At 42.9% G+C, this 14,591-nt stretch overlaps 1 protein-coding gene across 6 annotated transcripts in view; it reads right to left on the reverse strand.

The window, feature by feature from the left end:
* PDE10A (phosphodiesterase 10A) overlaps positions 1-14,591 on the reverse strand; it is a 605,914-nt gene that overhangs the window by 39,046 nt on the left and 552,277 nt on the right. For all 6 annotated transcript variants that reach the window (XM_078447559.2, XM_078447557.2, XM_078447556.2 and 3 more), the window contains 3 exons: positions 5,168-5,310; positions 2,656-2,739; positions 171-321 (listed from right to left, as the gene is read on the reverse strand). In XM_078447559.2, the coding sequence (XP_078303685.1) occupies positions 171-321; positions 2,656-2,739; positions 5,168-5,310 (378 nt within the window). The remainder of the gene's footprint in view (positions 1-170; positions 322-2,655; positions 2,740-5,167; positions 5,311-14,591) is intronic.

The raw sequence follows: 14,591 nt of genomic DNA on the forward strand, positions 1-14,591 counted from the left end.
ACACACGGGCATGGCCACTTTAAAAGCGTGCTCCTACGAAATTACCGAACTGTCCTGGGGGAACAGGTCAGGGAGCCACGTCCGAAAGGTGCTCCAGACATACAGTGTCTGAATCCACTCGTGTTATTTGAAATGGAGGGGAAAAAAAAAAAAAGCGCGTGGACGCCCACCTCCAGGTCGGTGAAAAGCCCGTGGTTGTTCTGGAGTATGGCATACATGCAGTGCGCCACGGTGACCGCGTGTTTCCAGTTGTGGTAAGGAACCCGCCGGTAGTTCTTCTTCACGGACATGATGAAACGACACAACTTTTCGAGCTCGAAGCTGTGAGGAGAAGAGGAGACACTGTTACGACAGAAACCGGTAAAGAGCCGATACGTTCTCGCTAGAGCTCTGGTTTAAACACGTGCGTCTGGGGGCGCCTGGGAGGCTCAGTCGGTTAAGCGTCCCACTCTTGGGTTCAGCTCAGGTCTCGAGCTCACCGTTCGTGGGATCGAGCCCCGTGTCAGGCTCTGTGCCGACAGCGCGGGGCCTGCTTGGGATTCTCTCTCTCTCTCTCTCTCTCTCTCTCTCTCTCCCCCTCTCTTTGCCCCTCCTCCGCTCAGGTGCACCCGTACCTTCTCCGTCTCAAAATGAAATAATAAACGTTAAAAAAAAGAAACACATCCATCTGTACCCATATACACTTGCAACTATGAAAATGTGCACAGTGACTGGGTCCAGGAGCGCCAAAGCCTCTCTCATCACTTCCCTTCTGTTTCTCTGGCTGGTTAAGAGAGGAGGACTCTTCCAGAGCTTCTCATCTGATACACTCGCTGGCCCACCAAGGGGCCAGTACCAGAAGGGGCGTGTAGGAGCGTGTCGCTAACTCACTTCACCCTCACGTCCCCGCACCGTGCTGGACAGACAGCAACATATCATCACCCTGCTTAAGGGCATTGTGAGCTAATATTTTCCAAAAAAGCATATTCAGATTCCCAAACTTCAAATATAGCATAGGAATTTCCTAGATGAGTGATCACCCTCTCGAACTATTGTGGTGCACTCAAATTATTAAGTGGCAAACGGCCACGCCAAAACCCTGACACCGTACGTAGAACGATATGACCCGTTTTAAACGTTTTTTTAATGTCTGTTTATTTTTGAGAGACAGAGAACGCACGTGCCAGAGTTGGGGGGGAGGTGGGGAGAGAAAGGGGGGGGCCGAGGATCCAAAGCAGGCTCTGCGCTGACGGCAGAGAGCCCGACAAGGGGCTCGAACTCACAAACCGTGAGGTCATGACCCGAGCCAAAGTTGGATGCTTAACCGACTGGGCCACCCGGGCGCCCAATGATACGTTTTTATTATGCAACATTGTTATTATATTTTATTTTCATATTTCATGTATTTCTACTTATTTAAGGCCCTACCAACTCTCTCAAGGAATTTAAGGCAGCTTAAAATAAAAGCACATCAATATAGAACAAGGCTCTTTGAAATACCAGGAAGATGAGAGTCTATAAAACTTCTAAAAATATATAACCTTTACTCTTCTCCACTGAAGATTGTTTAAAAATTAAAAAAAAAATGTTTATTTATTTTTGACAGAGAGAGAGAGACAGAGCATGAGCGGGGGAGGGGCAGAGAGAGAGAGGGAGACACAGAATCCGAAGCAGGCTCCAGGCTCCGAGCTGTCGGCACAGAGCCCAACGGGGGGCTCGAACTCACAGAGCACGAGATCATGACCTGAGCCAAAGTAGGCCGCTCAACCGACTGAGCCACCCAGGTGCCCCTCCACTGAAGATTTTCAAATGTCCTTGAAGAATAAGGTAGGTCATTTTTAAGAGTTCCAACTGGTCAAACTCTCAACTGATATCTAAGAAATAAGTGTTGTTAATTACCCTGTGTGCGTTCTTTCAAAAGAGCAACTTATAAAAGTCACCAATAAAAGTAGGAGAAGGCAGAGAATTCAATGGCAAAGGAGTGACAATTTAGCTTCAGAGAAACTAAGGGCCTCTATAAGCCACTTTATGATTAAATGAGTGAAAAAGAGAAAAAATTATTCCTTGCATTTTTTTTTAATTACTTGCATTTTAAGTATGTGTTTAAGTTGTAAAAAGTTACATGGAAAGTCACGAAAGGTCTCCAGGACAGGCCACAAGAGGGGGAAAGACCCACAGGGAAAGGGAACCACAGTGAAATCACTAATAAAGCACTTGGCAGTGAATTAGGAGACCTGTGTCCTTCACACCTGTTCGAACAGATAGATACAGCACGTAGGTTGAAAGCTGACGCTAAATTTAATGCACATTTTCCAAAGACACACTTGGAAACAGTATGTAATGATGTGGAGAAATAACCCCTACCTCTTCCCATTACACGGCCTAAGGTAATTTTCACCTGTATCTTTATCATCACCTAGTAGAGACACGGTCGTCAGCCAAGGGACAGCCACCCTGGCAAAGAGCTCAGGGGTAGCCATAAGGGAAATCCAAATCCGAAAACCAACTTGTCCAATAATCTCAGCCTTTTTTAATTTAAATATTAAAAAAAGTTATTTATATAAGGCATATTTTCAAATAGTTGTTGACCAAGGAAGTGGCCAGGCATGTAGGCAGGGGGAGGAAGAGGTCATATCACTCAAGAGATTAAGAAGGAAGTTTCTGGGTCATTCATACCAGGATGTCCCACAGGACCGATGGACCATGTAGACAAAAATCCCAGGCCACATGTTTTCAAAAGGACCAATGTCAAAGTGGAATCTGAAACGAAAGAACACAAGGCTGATTAATAAATATAATTAGGGTAAACATAAACACAAATAAAGTAATTTAATTTTGTGTCTTTTAAGAAACTAAAAAACCACTGAGAGTCTAGCCATCTCTCTTCCTGCGTTCTTAGTCACATCTTTGTTGTATTAAATGTTTCCAGGAGGAAATTCCACACATTCCCTTAGGAACTTAGCCCAATATTTAAGCCATTGCTTAATCTTCTATGAAACAATCTCTAAAAAATGATGTTGCGGCCGTTATCAGAGCAATGAGAGCGTACAAGATTAACTTTACTGTGAATCCTACATGTGTTTTACACAACTTACAGACAAGGGGGGAAAACGATTTTTTTTAGAGTGGAAAATCATTCTATCTCCCATCTAAATCCAGAGAGAAACTTCATAAATACAAACATCCAAAGTTATTACCTATTTTCCGTTTGCTAATTTAACTACTAAGATTTAACCCGCACAGACAAGGCGGTAAACTATTTAAAAGAAACCATCTTCCTCCAGTTACACTTCTGACGCCACACGTGTGAGTTTTGCACACCCAGCCATTCTCCAACCCTCTGCAGACATCAACCGATGATGCCCTCTAACGCGGTGTACTTCCGACCCCACCGCAGCTAGCGTAGCCTGCGAGGGTCACGAGCTCGGTCCCGCAACACTGCCCCCGACTGTAAGTGCCAACCGTGAGGCTGTCCACCCCTCTGACCATCAGCTATAAAGCTGAGGTTCCCACAACCCCCACCTCGGGTGTTGCAAGGCAGAACGGCTCACAGAACTCAGGGGAGCACCTCACTTACTACTACCAGTTTATTATTAGGGATGCAAGTCAGGAGCAGGCAAACGAAGAGATGCATGGGCCACGGCACGGGGGAAGGGATGGGCTCTCAGGCCTCGGCAGGGGCACCACCCTCCTGGCACCTAACGTGTGTGCCAACCGGAAAGCCCTCCGAACCCCTTGTTGAGGGTTTCTGGAGGTTCCATTCCACGGGCACATTTGCTTAAATCGTTGGTCGCTGGTGACAGACTCAATCCCCAGCCCCTGTCCCTTCCCAGGAGGTCTGAGGGTGGGGCTGAAAATTACAACCCCCTAACCACGAGGTTGGCTCCTTGGACAACCGGCCCCCACCCTCCTAGAGTCCTTCAATAGCAGAAACTCAAGTGTGGTCGAACAAGGTACATTCTGAACAAGAAAAGACACTTCTCTCACTCCGGTCATTCGGGAAACTCAAGGGGTTTAGGAGCTCTGAGCCAGGACCCGGCTCCAAAGAGCAAATATACAGATTTCTTATTCTAGCACAATGTGTATTGTACACAAACCATCAGAGGGTAAGCTGAGGCAAATAAGAAATCGTAAGAGCTTATTTGGGCAAAAATCTATTCCAACAGGGCAGTGGGAAGCCTGTAGGGACAGGAGCCAGCAGAGACCCCGGTGCGGAAACGCTGCAAAAGCCAAGAAAGGCAGTTGCTGCTGACTGTGGCTTCAGGCCCAGTTGGCTGTCCGTGCCTGGCTGTCCTCGGGGTTTCCATCACGTAGCCTTGAGGCCCTTTGGGTTTGGATTTTGGTTTGCTTACGCCAGCTGCTCCGGCATTCGAGTCACCTCAGTCTGATGGCCTTCTTGTTTAATGAACAGTTCCGATGATAGGGCAAGTGTCAGCTCTGGGTTACTTCTGAAGATCTCTGGTATGTAGTTGAGCGCTGGCTTGCACTTAAAGTTTTAATTTTTAATGTTTATTTATTTTTGAGAGAGAGAGAGAGAGAGTGAGAGCAGAGGAGGGGCAGAGAGAGAGAGAGAGAGAGAGAGAGTGAGAGCAGAGGAGGGGCAGAGAGAGAGAGAGAGAGTGAGAGCAGAGGAGGGGCAGAGAGAGAGAGAGAGAGAGAGAGAGAGTGAGAGCAGAGGAGGGGCAGAGAGAGAGAGAGAGGGAGATTGCTGGCTTGCACTTAGAATGAACATACATATCATCAGAGGTCCTACCACCAGGAACTCACATATATTAACACAGGATTAGGAAAGAAAATGTGAAAGGTGAACTCATTCTTACTAAATTCTAAAATTTAGTTTTGAAATCTAAAAGTGCACGGAAATAGAAACTTTTACATCCCTGGTCTTCGACGCCACTTTGAACATCAGGTACCGTTGGCTGTAAAGTAGGCAGAAGACTAACAAGAAAAAGCTAACATCTCAGTTAACCCATTTCAAAATGGCGGTCAGATGTTTTTTCCTAAAGATAAAAGAGGCGTGGCCTTTATTTCCACCTTCCATCACGAGAAGGGAAGTCACGGTGGAAGGGAAAATGGGAACCCACAGAGCACGTGTAACGTGGGGTCCATGACTCTAACTGTATACCCAGTTCGTGTCGGGCGGAATCAAGTTAAAACCGTTCCGAAAGCGACAGGACAAAACACTCACAATTCGATCTCCTTGCAGAGGCGCACCGGGAGGTTAAAGTGCATGAGGCCTTGCCACTCTTCCGCGGTGCAGATGCTGTGGTAGGACAGCTTCTCCATCGTTACCCGGTAAATGCACTCGGAATGTCGGATCCTGTGATACATCTGGATGGCAAACCCCCAAAGTTAAGGGTAAATTAAATGAGCGTTTCAAGTAGTTATGTCACTAAAGGTCAGAATCCGGTACAAAAGAATCAGTCAGAACTATGACTGAAAACACTATTATTATCCATTAACTATGATCGCCATACATTTCCATATACAACGAAGACACCCACACATGTGCCTTTGAAGATACAAAACACCTCAGAGTTTTTTAAATTGTATCTCCATTTTAAAAGGCTTATTAAATTCTGCAATTCTCTCTGGATAGTGAGATTATTTGGTATGTGTCTGGTGGTCCCTTTCTTCTTAGATTCCCAGCCTCCAGTACTGGGAGAAACTCCAACGTCTGTTGTCTCTAGACCACCAAGTCTATGCTATTTTGTTACGGGACCCCAAACACACTGAGACAGAGACTAAATGAGTCAGGAGTTAAGACTGTTTTTCTAAGTCTTCTTTTAAAAGTATTTATCTTAGGGGCACCTGGGTGGCTCAGTCGGTTAAGCGTCTGACTTCAGCTCAGGCCATGATCTCATAGTTTGTGCGTTCGAGCCCCGTGTCGGGCTCTGTGCCGACAGCTCAGAGCCTGGAGCCTGCTTTTGATTCTGTGTCTCCCTCTCTCTCTGCCCCTCCCTGCTTATACTCTGTCTCTGCGTCTCTCTCTCTCTCTCTCTCAAAAATAAATAAACATTAAAAAATTAAAAAACATATATTTATCTTAATTCTTGGTGACGCCAAAGTCCTCGGGTCCACGGAGTCTCGACAGTGTTTAATCGTGAAGTCCTTTATCAGTAAAAGAATTTTAGAGATGCATATGCCTAATAAACGTATACTCCTTTAGCAATTACAGGCACATACAATGCGTGGATATGTTGTTTATACTAAAATAGAAATTTAAAAAGATAAAAAAATAGAAAGTATGTATTTTTTAAGAGTTTATTTTATTACTGTTAATAAGACGTTATTTTATTACCGAAGAAGACTTTTTGTTCTTATTAAACAATCACGTATTTTAAAATGAAAGCACGAATTACAAGTATGCTGTCAGTTGTCAAGCTTTTTCTTTAATAATTCGTGCCACGGTCATGTTAAGGTCTGGGTTCAGTCTGATTTATTTCAATACTTAGATTTTGAGTTACACTATTCGAAAAAGATATGCTGAAAACCACGCAGTTCCATCCAAATGGAATAAACGTAGTACTGGCTGTTCTTAAACATCACACTTGGAGCTTTGTTCCCTAGACACTAATATTTTTGGCTTAAATTCACATAACTTTCTATTTCCCCTGGTGAGGATCAGTTAATCCTGCAAACGAATTAGTTGCATCTTTATATATTATCGAACAGGTTCATTATGAAACTTAAAGAACTCTTCATGGAGAAGAGTTTAGTAAGTTAAAAGCAGTTTCATAAATTAAAATCGTAAAAAAAAAAACAACATTCCATTTTAAAGGAAGAAAGAGAGGTAAAAGGGAATAAAGAAGAAAACAGAAAGCAACAAGACGGGGGATTTATCCTTAAACTTAGAATGTGATAGTTGAAACATTCTGGGTAAAAGGCAAAAACTGCCAGACCGGATAAAAAACAAGACCCATCTTATGCGTTTTACCAAAAAATCCTACCTTAAAAATAAAGACCCAGATGAGGTAAAATGATGGAAATTATATACCATTTAATACCACTCAAAAGAAAGCTGGGGTGGCTGTATTACCATCAGATGAGGTAGATTTTGAGCAAAGACTATTAGCAGGGGTAAAGAAGGATAGTTTTGAATGATAAAGGGGGTCGATTTGTCAAGAGGCCATGATGCTCTTAAACGTCAGCTGGTTTTCAACAGGTGTGCAGGGGCAAGGTGGTGCAGAAAGGACAGTAAAGGGGACAGACGGTGCCAGGCCGACTGGACACCCACGCGCAAATAAATGCACGACTACCCTCACCTTGCACCCTACACAAAGTTGACTCAAAATGGATCACAGACCTAAAAGTAAAACCTAAACTTCGAGAAGGAAACATAGGAGGAAATCTTTGTGACTTTAGGTTAGGCAAACATTTCTTTGATACAGTGCTAAACAGCATGATCATAAAAAGAAAACAACTAATAATTGGACTTCTTCAAGGTTAAGAACTGCTCTTAGAAAGAAACTGGTAAGAGAATAACAAGACAAGCCAAACGCTGGAAGCAAATATTTGTAAATAACCTACTGATAAATGACTATTTACTTGGCAGCATGAAATACGCAGCTGTCAGACCCAGGGGACCACGGGGCTATCAGACCCAGGGGACCAGAGGGCTATCAGCCCGGCTGAGCTTGTGGCTCATGGTTCTGGGATCTGAAGGCCTGTGTAGGAAGACAGACTTGGCTGTGCTCTGCGAGAGGATCTGCTGAATTAAGAGCTCTGTGAAGAGAAGAGAAGCCTTAATTTCTCCTCATTGAAGAAATGAAAACTCGACCTGTAGCTTACGTAGCTGGAGTTTCTCAGTGTATACTGTTGGCATATAATATTAGAATTTCGGGCTAAAAAAGTAACAAACAAAACTTGTCTAAGAACAACGAACACTTGGGGTACACGGGGAAAGTTACAGGGCCCTGCGCATACTGGTCTCCCACAGAGGAAATAATTCCAGATGAATCTAAGTACGTAAATATCAAATAAATAAGAAAATGAATCAAAAAATTCAACAAAGGAGAGACCAACACAAGGCCGAATCCATAGATGGGTAACCCTAAGATCTGAGTTAATGAAAGACAATGGAGAGATTAAAAATATACCGTGGGAAAAATGTACCGTTTGGCACGTCACTTCCTATGCCTACAAAGCTACTCTAGTTTACGGAAGCCACAAGCACCAAAAAGGCAAAGGAATGAGAATTATTTTTTCTTGACCAGATCCTAGGGAGATGTGTTTAAGATGCTGTCTTTCTTCAAGCCAGGCCCAAACAAACTATCACAGACAACCCAGAAAGAAACCTTTCCACGCTGAGATTTGCAAGTGTGACAATATTATTCTCCAGGCCCTTTGCTTGATGAAAAACCAACAGGGGAGCAGAAAAAAAACACGTACAGACACAAATCTATATTATTTTTGGTGTTATGCTCCTACTAACAAGGATAGTTTAGTTTAGAAGCAAGCAAAGAGAATTAAGTCACAAGAAAAGTGACCCAAGCTGTGTGTCCTGACACGCTTCATTGTATGGAAAATGGAGATGTCCTGTAAGATTCGCTGACTTCTCTTACTTTGTCAACGTACAGGTTTTCTCTTAGGGTAGGCCTCAAAGCTCCCTCGGTTAGCTCTTTCTTGGTACTTTCCAGTAAAAACTGAGGGAAATACCAATTAAAAAAAAAAAAAAAAGCAGCTTAGCCCATGGAAACAACCCCCCAGCTATATATGTAGCAATGAAGTGGGATTTTATGAAACTGACTACGATGACTATTCGCAAAACACAAATATCATGACTAACTAGGGCTAAGCACAAAGGGAGTATTGTTGAGAACCACTCCTAAGAATCTTACCTACACTACCTGATTTAGTCCTAACGGCAAGCCCACGCTTGGTGTTATTGCTACTCGTTAGTTTAGGAAATAAGACACTCAAAAGCAAACCAACTTTCTCAAGGTCCAAAGTGGGTAAGTTGGAAGTAATGGTCTTAAAATGGCCGGATTTCATTCTTTCTCATTGCCAAGTAGTATTCCATTGTATATATATACCACATCTTCTTTATCCATTTATCGGTGGATAGACGTTTGGGATCTTTCCATTATTTGGCTACTGTTGAAAGCGCTGCTATAAACACTGGGGTACATGTGCCCCTGTGAATCAGTACTCCTGTATCCTCTGGGTAAATTCCTAGTAGCGCTCCTGCTGGGTCGTAGGGTAGTTCTATTTTTAATTTCTGGAGGAATTTCCACACTGATTTCCAGAGCGACTACACCAGCTTGCATTGCCACCAACAGTGCAAGAGGACTCCTCATTCTCCGCATCCTCGCCAGCATCTGTTGTTGCCCGAGTTGTTAATTTTAGCCATTCTGCCAGAGGTGGTATCTCATTGTGGTTTTGATTTGTATTTCCCTGATGATGAGCGATTTTGAGCATCTTTTCATGTGTCTGTCTTGCCATTTTCAACAATGTGGATGGAACTGGAGACTGCTATGCTAAGTGAAATAAGTCAGAGAGAGACAGATGTCGTATGTTTTCACTCATATGTGGAATTTGAGACACTTAACAGAAGACCATGGGAGAGGGGAAGAGGAAAAAGAAAAGAGTTTCAAACAGAGAGGGAGGCAAACCCTAAGAGACTCTTAAATACAGAGAACAAACTGAGGGTTGAGGGGAGGGGTGACGGAGCGGTGGAGGGGAAAATGAGTGATGGGCATTGAGGAAGGCACTTGTCGGGATGAGCACTGGGTGTTGTATGCAAGCGATGAATCATGGGAATCTACTTCCGAAGCCAAGAGCCCAATTTATTGTCATAACTTGACAATAAATTATATTTAGAAAAAGAAAAATATTAAAAATTAAAGTTAACACATTAAAAAAATTAAAAATTCAGCAAAAATAAAACGCACATCTCTCTGATTTCCAGCTTGAGACAGAACAATACTCAGCAACCTTCAACTCCAAAAGTGATCAGAGAATGATTTAAAAGGGCAGAGGTTAAGAGTGTCAAATGTGAAAGAAAAATTGCACATCTGAAAGCGATGCCTTGAAAATCAACACAAGAATGGAAACTGCCTGTACTCAGCGCCTTGAGACTTCAACAAATACAGACATACGTGTGGGACCTGAAACCACCTAGGCTTCAGGGTCAGTTAATTCTCAATCTGTACCTAGCATAGGACCTAACACGTTCAAGTGTTCAGCTCCTATTTGGGGAAGGAATAAATGAGCATATCATTTATAAACCTTGTAGTCCTAGAGCCCCCCCCAAAATCTAAGTCCATTAAAACCCATTACCTATACACTTTTAGATTTGGAAAAGGATTAAAAGGGTTCTATTTCGTGTTACCTATTTCGTGTTACCTAAAAGGTGAGGTCTAAGAATTTTTATTCAGTCATTTTTTTCTAAGAGTATTCAAATTAAGGATGTTAGAGGGGGGAAAAGTGTTACCATGTTCCTACAAACAGAGATAGGTAAATTTTAGGTGGGTATTTCTTTTAATATTTATTAATTTATTCTGAAAGAGAGAGAAAGCAAGCAGCCTCCACTCTGTCACTGCTGAGCCCAAGCGAGGCTCGGTCCCAGGAACGGTGAGATCATGACCTGAGCAGAAATCAGGAGTCGGACGCTTAACCAACTGAGTCCAAGCGTCCCTTGGCGGGTATTTCTGAGAAAAGTTTTGTTGGAGGTATGAAAAACTCAAGTGTTGTACCCAACATTCAGTTCATCATCTACAGACACAAATTCAACTTACGCAATTCTCCTCTGAAGTACACCACGAATTATTAAACTTTCTACCAACTTATTCCAAACTATTTGATTCATCCTATCTTAGCCTTCTCATTTACGTTACATTGTCTGTGAAGGTGTTTCCTGAACTTTCCCCCATTCCGGCAAAATTTCACACTCCCTTAGGTACCACCTACTCTGTATCTTGTATAGAAAACTTAAAAACACGCCTTACTGTCTGTCTCTCTCTTCAGCAGTCTCAGGGAAGGGCAGGGTCATGTGAAAGGTCTACCTGCATTCAGACCCTGGCTCGCTCATACACGTGCTGCTGTGTGACCTTGTGCAAATTGCTTAAACTCTGGACGGCTGTTCTTTCTTGTGCCAGATGGAAATGTATTCCTCACTCTGGACTGGTGTGAGACTGTGGTTTTTGTATGTAAAATGTCCAAGACAGAACCCGTCATGGAGTAAGTGTCGTACTGAGTTAAGAGTGGTCCTTGCTATGATGATCTTACATTCACCGTCCGGGACAGAGAAGATACCCACTGCTTGGCTGGTGAATTCAGGAACGAATACAGGTTACGCCATTTATTAAATCTGTCCCTAGCCAATTGGTTTCGATTCAATAATGATTCCCCCCCCCCCCCCCACGTTCCTTTAATGGCAAATGGCTTCTGATCCCAACTGTAAAGCTCTAATCTGCTTTAAAGGATTGCCTTCTCTAGGCAGAGGATGGAACAGGTATTATCGCTATCCTGTTGGCTTTCGGCATCGCTATCAAATTATTTACTTGAAAGCATAATATGCGTGACTAAATCAATGAACTCTTTTACTTTTAAAAGAGCTTCCGAGCTTTTTTAAAGTGGTTGTTACCTTTCTGCTAACAGTACGAGCATTATCTATTAATGAGATGGAGACGTTGCCAGTCAGAGGTATGCCCCCTGCATGATACAAGAGGTGTAATCAAAAGGAAGCACAGGAGAGCTAAAGAACAGGAGTGTTCCTGCGGCCCATGTGCCCTGCCTCTTGGACAAAACTTTTAATCAAAGACGACTGAGCCAAACAACAATAAGATATGCTGTTCTATTATCACGTTCACTGTTAGAAGCAATTTTCAGGGGCGCCTGGGTGGTTCGGTAGGTTAAGCATCTGACGTCACCTCAGGTCACGATCTCCCAGTTCGAGGGTTTGAGCCCCGCGTCGGGCTCTGCGCCGACAGCTCGGAGCCCGGAGCCTGCTTCGGATTCTGTGTCTCCCCCTCTCTCTGCCCCTCCCCCACTTGCACCGTCTCTCTCTCTCTCTCAAAAATAAACATTAAACATTTTTTTAAAATAATAACAAGGAAGCAATTTTCATGTGAACAATTTCAAGAGCAGAAGGATTTAAAAATTTCTAGGACCGACATACTTAATCTGACTCTGTATCAGCGGACCATTAAAAAGCACTTCATCCTGGGGCGCCTGGGTGGGTCAGCCAACTGAGTGTCGGACTCTTGGTTTCGGCTTAGGTCACTATCTCAGGGTTCACGGGTTCAAGCTCCACGTCAGGCTCCATGCTGACAGTGCAGAGCTTGCTTGGGATCCTCTCTCTCCCTCTCCCTCTGCCCCTCTCCTGCTCGCGTGCTCTCTCTCTCAAAATAAACTTAAAAAAAAAAAAAAAAGTACTTCGTACTAGTAGCACAAAGCTTTTCACATTTATGACCTTAATAAAAATTTATGTATATCCTCTAGAAACAAATAGAACATTGAGGGAAAGACAAGGAGCCCACAGATGTGATTAATGCTTAGGACAGGGTTTACTACAAGGTGTTTTTCCTAAGCTTCGTGTGATGGTTGGGGGAAGAATGCTCAAATGCGGAAGCAAATTTGCTCAAAAAAATCACGTCAGTGCCAGCACGAGGACTGGATTCAGGTCTTAGCCTCTACTCTCGTGGTCTGTGGACCACTCTTTTTAGTTGAAGAAGGTTCTGGAAAACCCCATTGTAAAGAAACCAGCGGCTGTCTTACCGAAACTGGGAACTGTCTTCTTTTTTATTTGGAAGGATTCGTGCTCCAACTAACAAAAGAAGTGTTACTTTAAAGAAGACATGTGAGTTGGTCTTTTTCTGAATAGGAGCACTTTTGAAATAAACTCAGCTCCAAGAATCCCTCAGGCGGGAAGGCCAGGAAGGGAAGTGGAGAACAGGAGTCACCCTGGAGCAGGTTCAGATAAAGAGGCTGTTGTTTTGAGTTGGAGAACCTGTCCAAACAATATAATTTTTATAACTTTTAGTGAGAAGAAATATTGCAGTAAAAAAAAAACCAAAAAACAGTCACAAACTCCACAGAGAGCTGCCACTGCATCACATAGTTTGGCAACTTGCACCGTAAGTAATTTTCTTTAAAAAAAAAAAAAAAAAATCAATGGAAAGATAGACTGCCTGTTAACTGAGTCACGACTTTTCAGGAGTGTTATTTTTCTTGTGTAAATTTGGTTTTAGTGTGGTATAAACATTTAATCACGTTTGCACCCAGGTTTTATGATGCAACACCCTGCGGGTTTGAAGACCTTGGGACTTGCCGGGCCAGCTGTTAATAACACGGATGAATCAACTCAGGAGTGTTTTGTTTTGTTTTTAAATTAATTTATTGAAACTCATGTTAGTTAACAGACAGTGTAATATCGGTTTCAGGAGAATTTAGTGATTCATCACTTATATACAACAGCCAGGGCTCATCCCAGCAAGTGCCCTCCTTAATGCCCATCCCCCTCTGCCTCCTCTCCAGCAGCCCTCAGCCTATTCTCTGTATTTGGGTCTCTTACGATTGATCTCCCTCTCTGTTTTCATCTTACTTTTCTTTCCCCTCCCCGACGCTCATCTGTTTTCTTAAATTCCACATGAGTGAAACCATATATTTATCTTTCTCTGACTCATTTCACTTAGCATAATACACTCTAGTTCCATCCACATTGTTGCAAATGGCAAGATTCATTCTCTTTGACGTCTAATATTCCATTGTGCGTGTGTACATATGCACGTAGATGTACCCCACGTATTCTTTATCCATTTATCTATCGACAGACATTTGGGCTCTTTCTATACTTGGACTCTTGTGGACAGTGCTGTTATAAACATTGGGTGCGTGTGCCCCTTTGTATCCTTCTGTACACCAAGCAGTGCAGTTGCTGGGTTGTAGGACAGTTCTATTTTTTATTTTTTGGAGGATCCTCCATACCGTTTTCCAGAGTGGCTGCACCGATCTGCATTTCCACCAACAGTGCAAAACAGTCCCCCTACCACCGCATCCTTGCCAACGTCTATTGTTTCTTGAGTTGTTCACTTTATCCATTCTGACAGGTGTGAGGTGGTGTCTCATTGTTTTGATTCGTATTTCCCTAATGATAAGTGATGTTGAGCATCTTTTTATGTGTCTGTTAGCAATCTGGACATCTTAGGAAAAGTGTCTGTACGTGTCGTCTACCCATTTCTTCATCGGATTATTTGTTTTGTTTTTCAGGCGTTAAGCTTGGTAAGCTCTTTATAGATTTTGGGTACTAAGCCTTTATCCGCTTTGTAATTGGAAAATATCTTCCATTCTGTTGGCTGCCTTCGAGTTTTGTTGATTGCATCATTTGCTGTGTAGCAGCTTTTAATCTTGATGAAACCTCAACAGTTGACTTTTGCTTTTATTTCCCTTTCCTCTGGAGACATGTCTAGTAAGAAACTGCTGTGGCTGAGGTCAAAGAGGGTGCTACCTGTTTTCTCCTCTAGGATTTTGATGGATAGCAATCCATCTTATTAGGTCTTATTAGGTTGGGTCTTATTAGGTCTTATTAGGTTGGGTCTTATTTATTCAAACATAAATCCATTCTGAATTTACTTTTGTGTACGGTGTGAGAAAGTGGTCCAGTTTGATTC

Source organism: Panthera onca, chromosome B2 (assembly GCF_046562875.1).
Source record: "Panthera onca isolate mPanOnc1 chromosome B2, mPanOnc1 haplotype 2, whole genome shotgun sequence".
In the NCBI taxonomy this organism is placed as follows: domain Eukaryota; kingdom Metazoa; phylum Chordata; class Mammalia; order Carnivora; family Felidae; genus Panthera; species Panthera onca.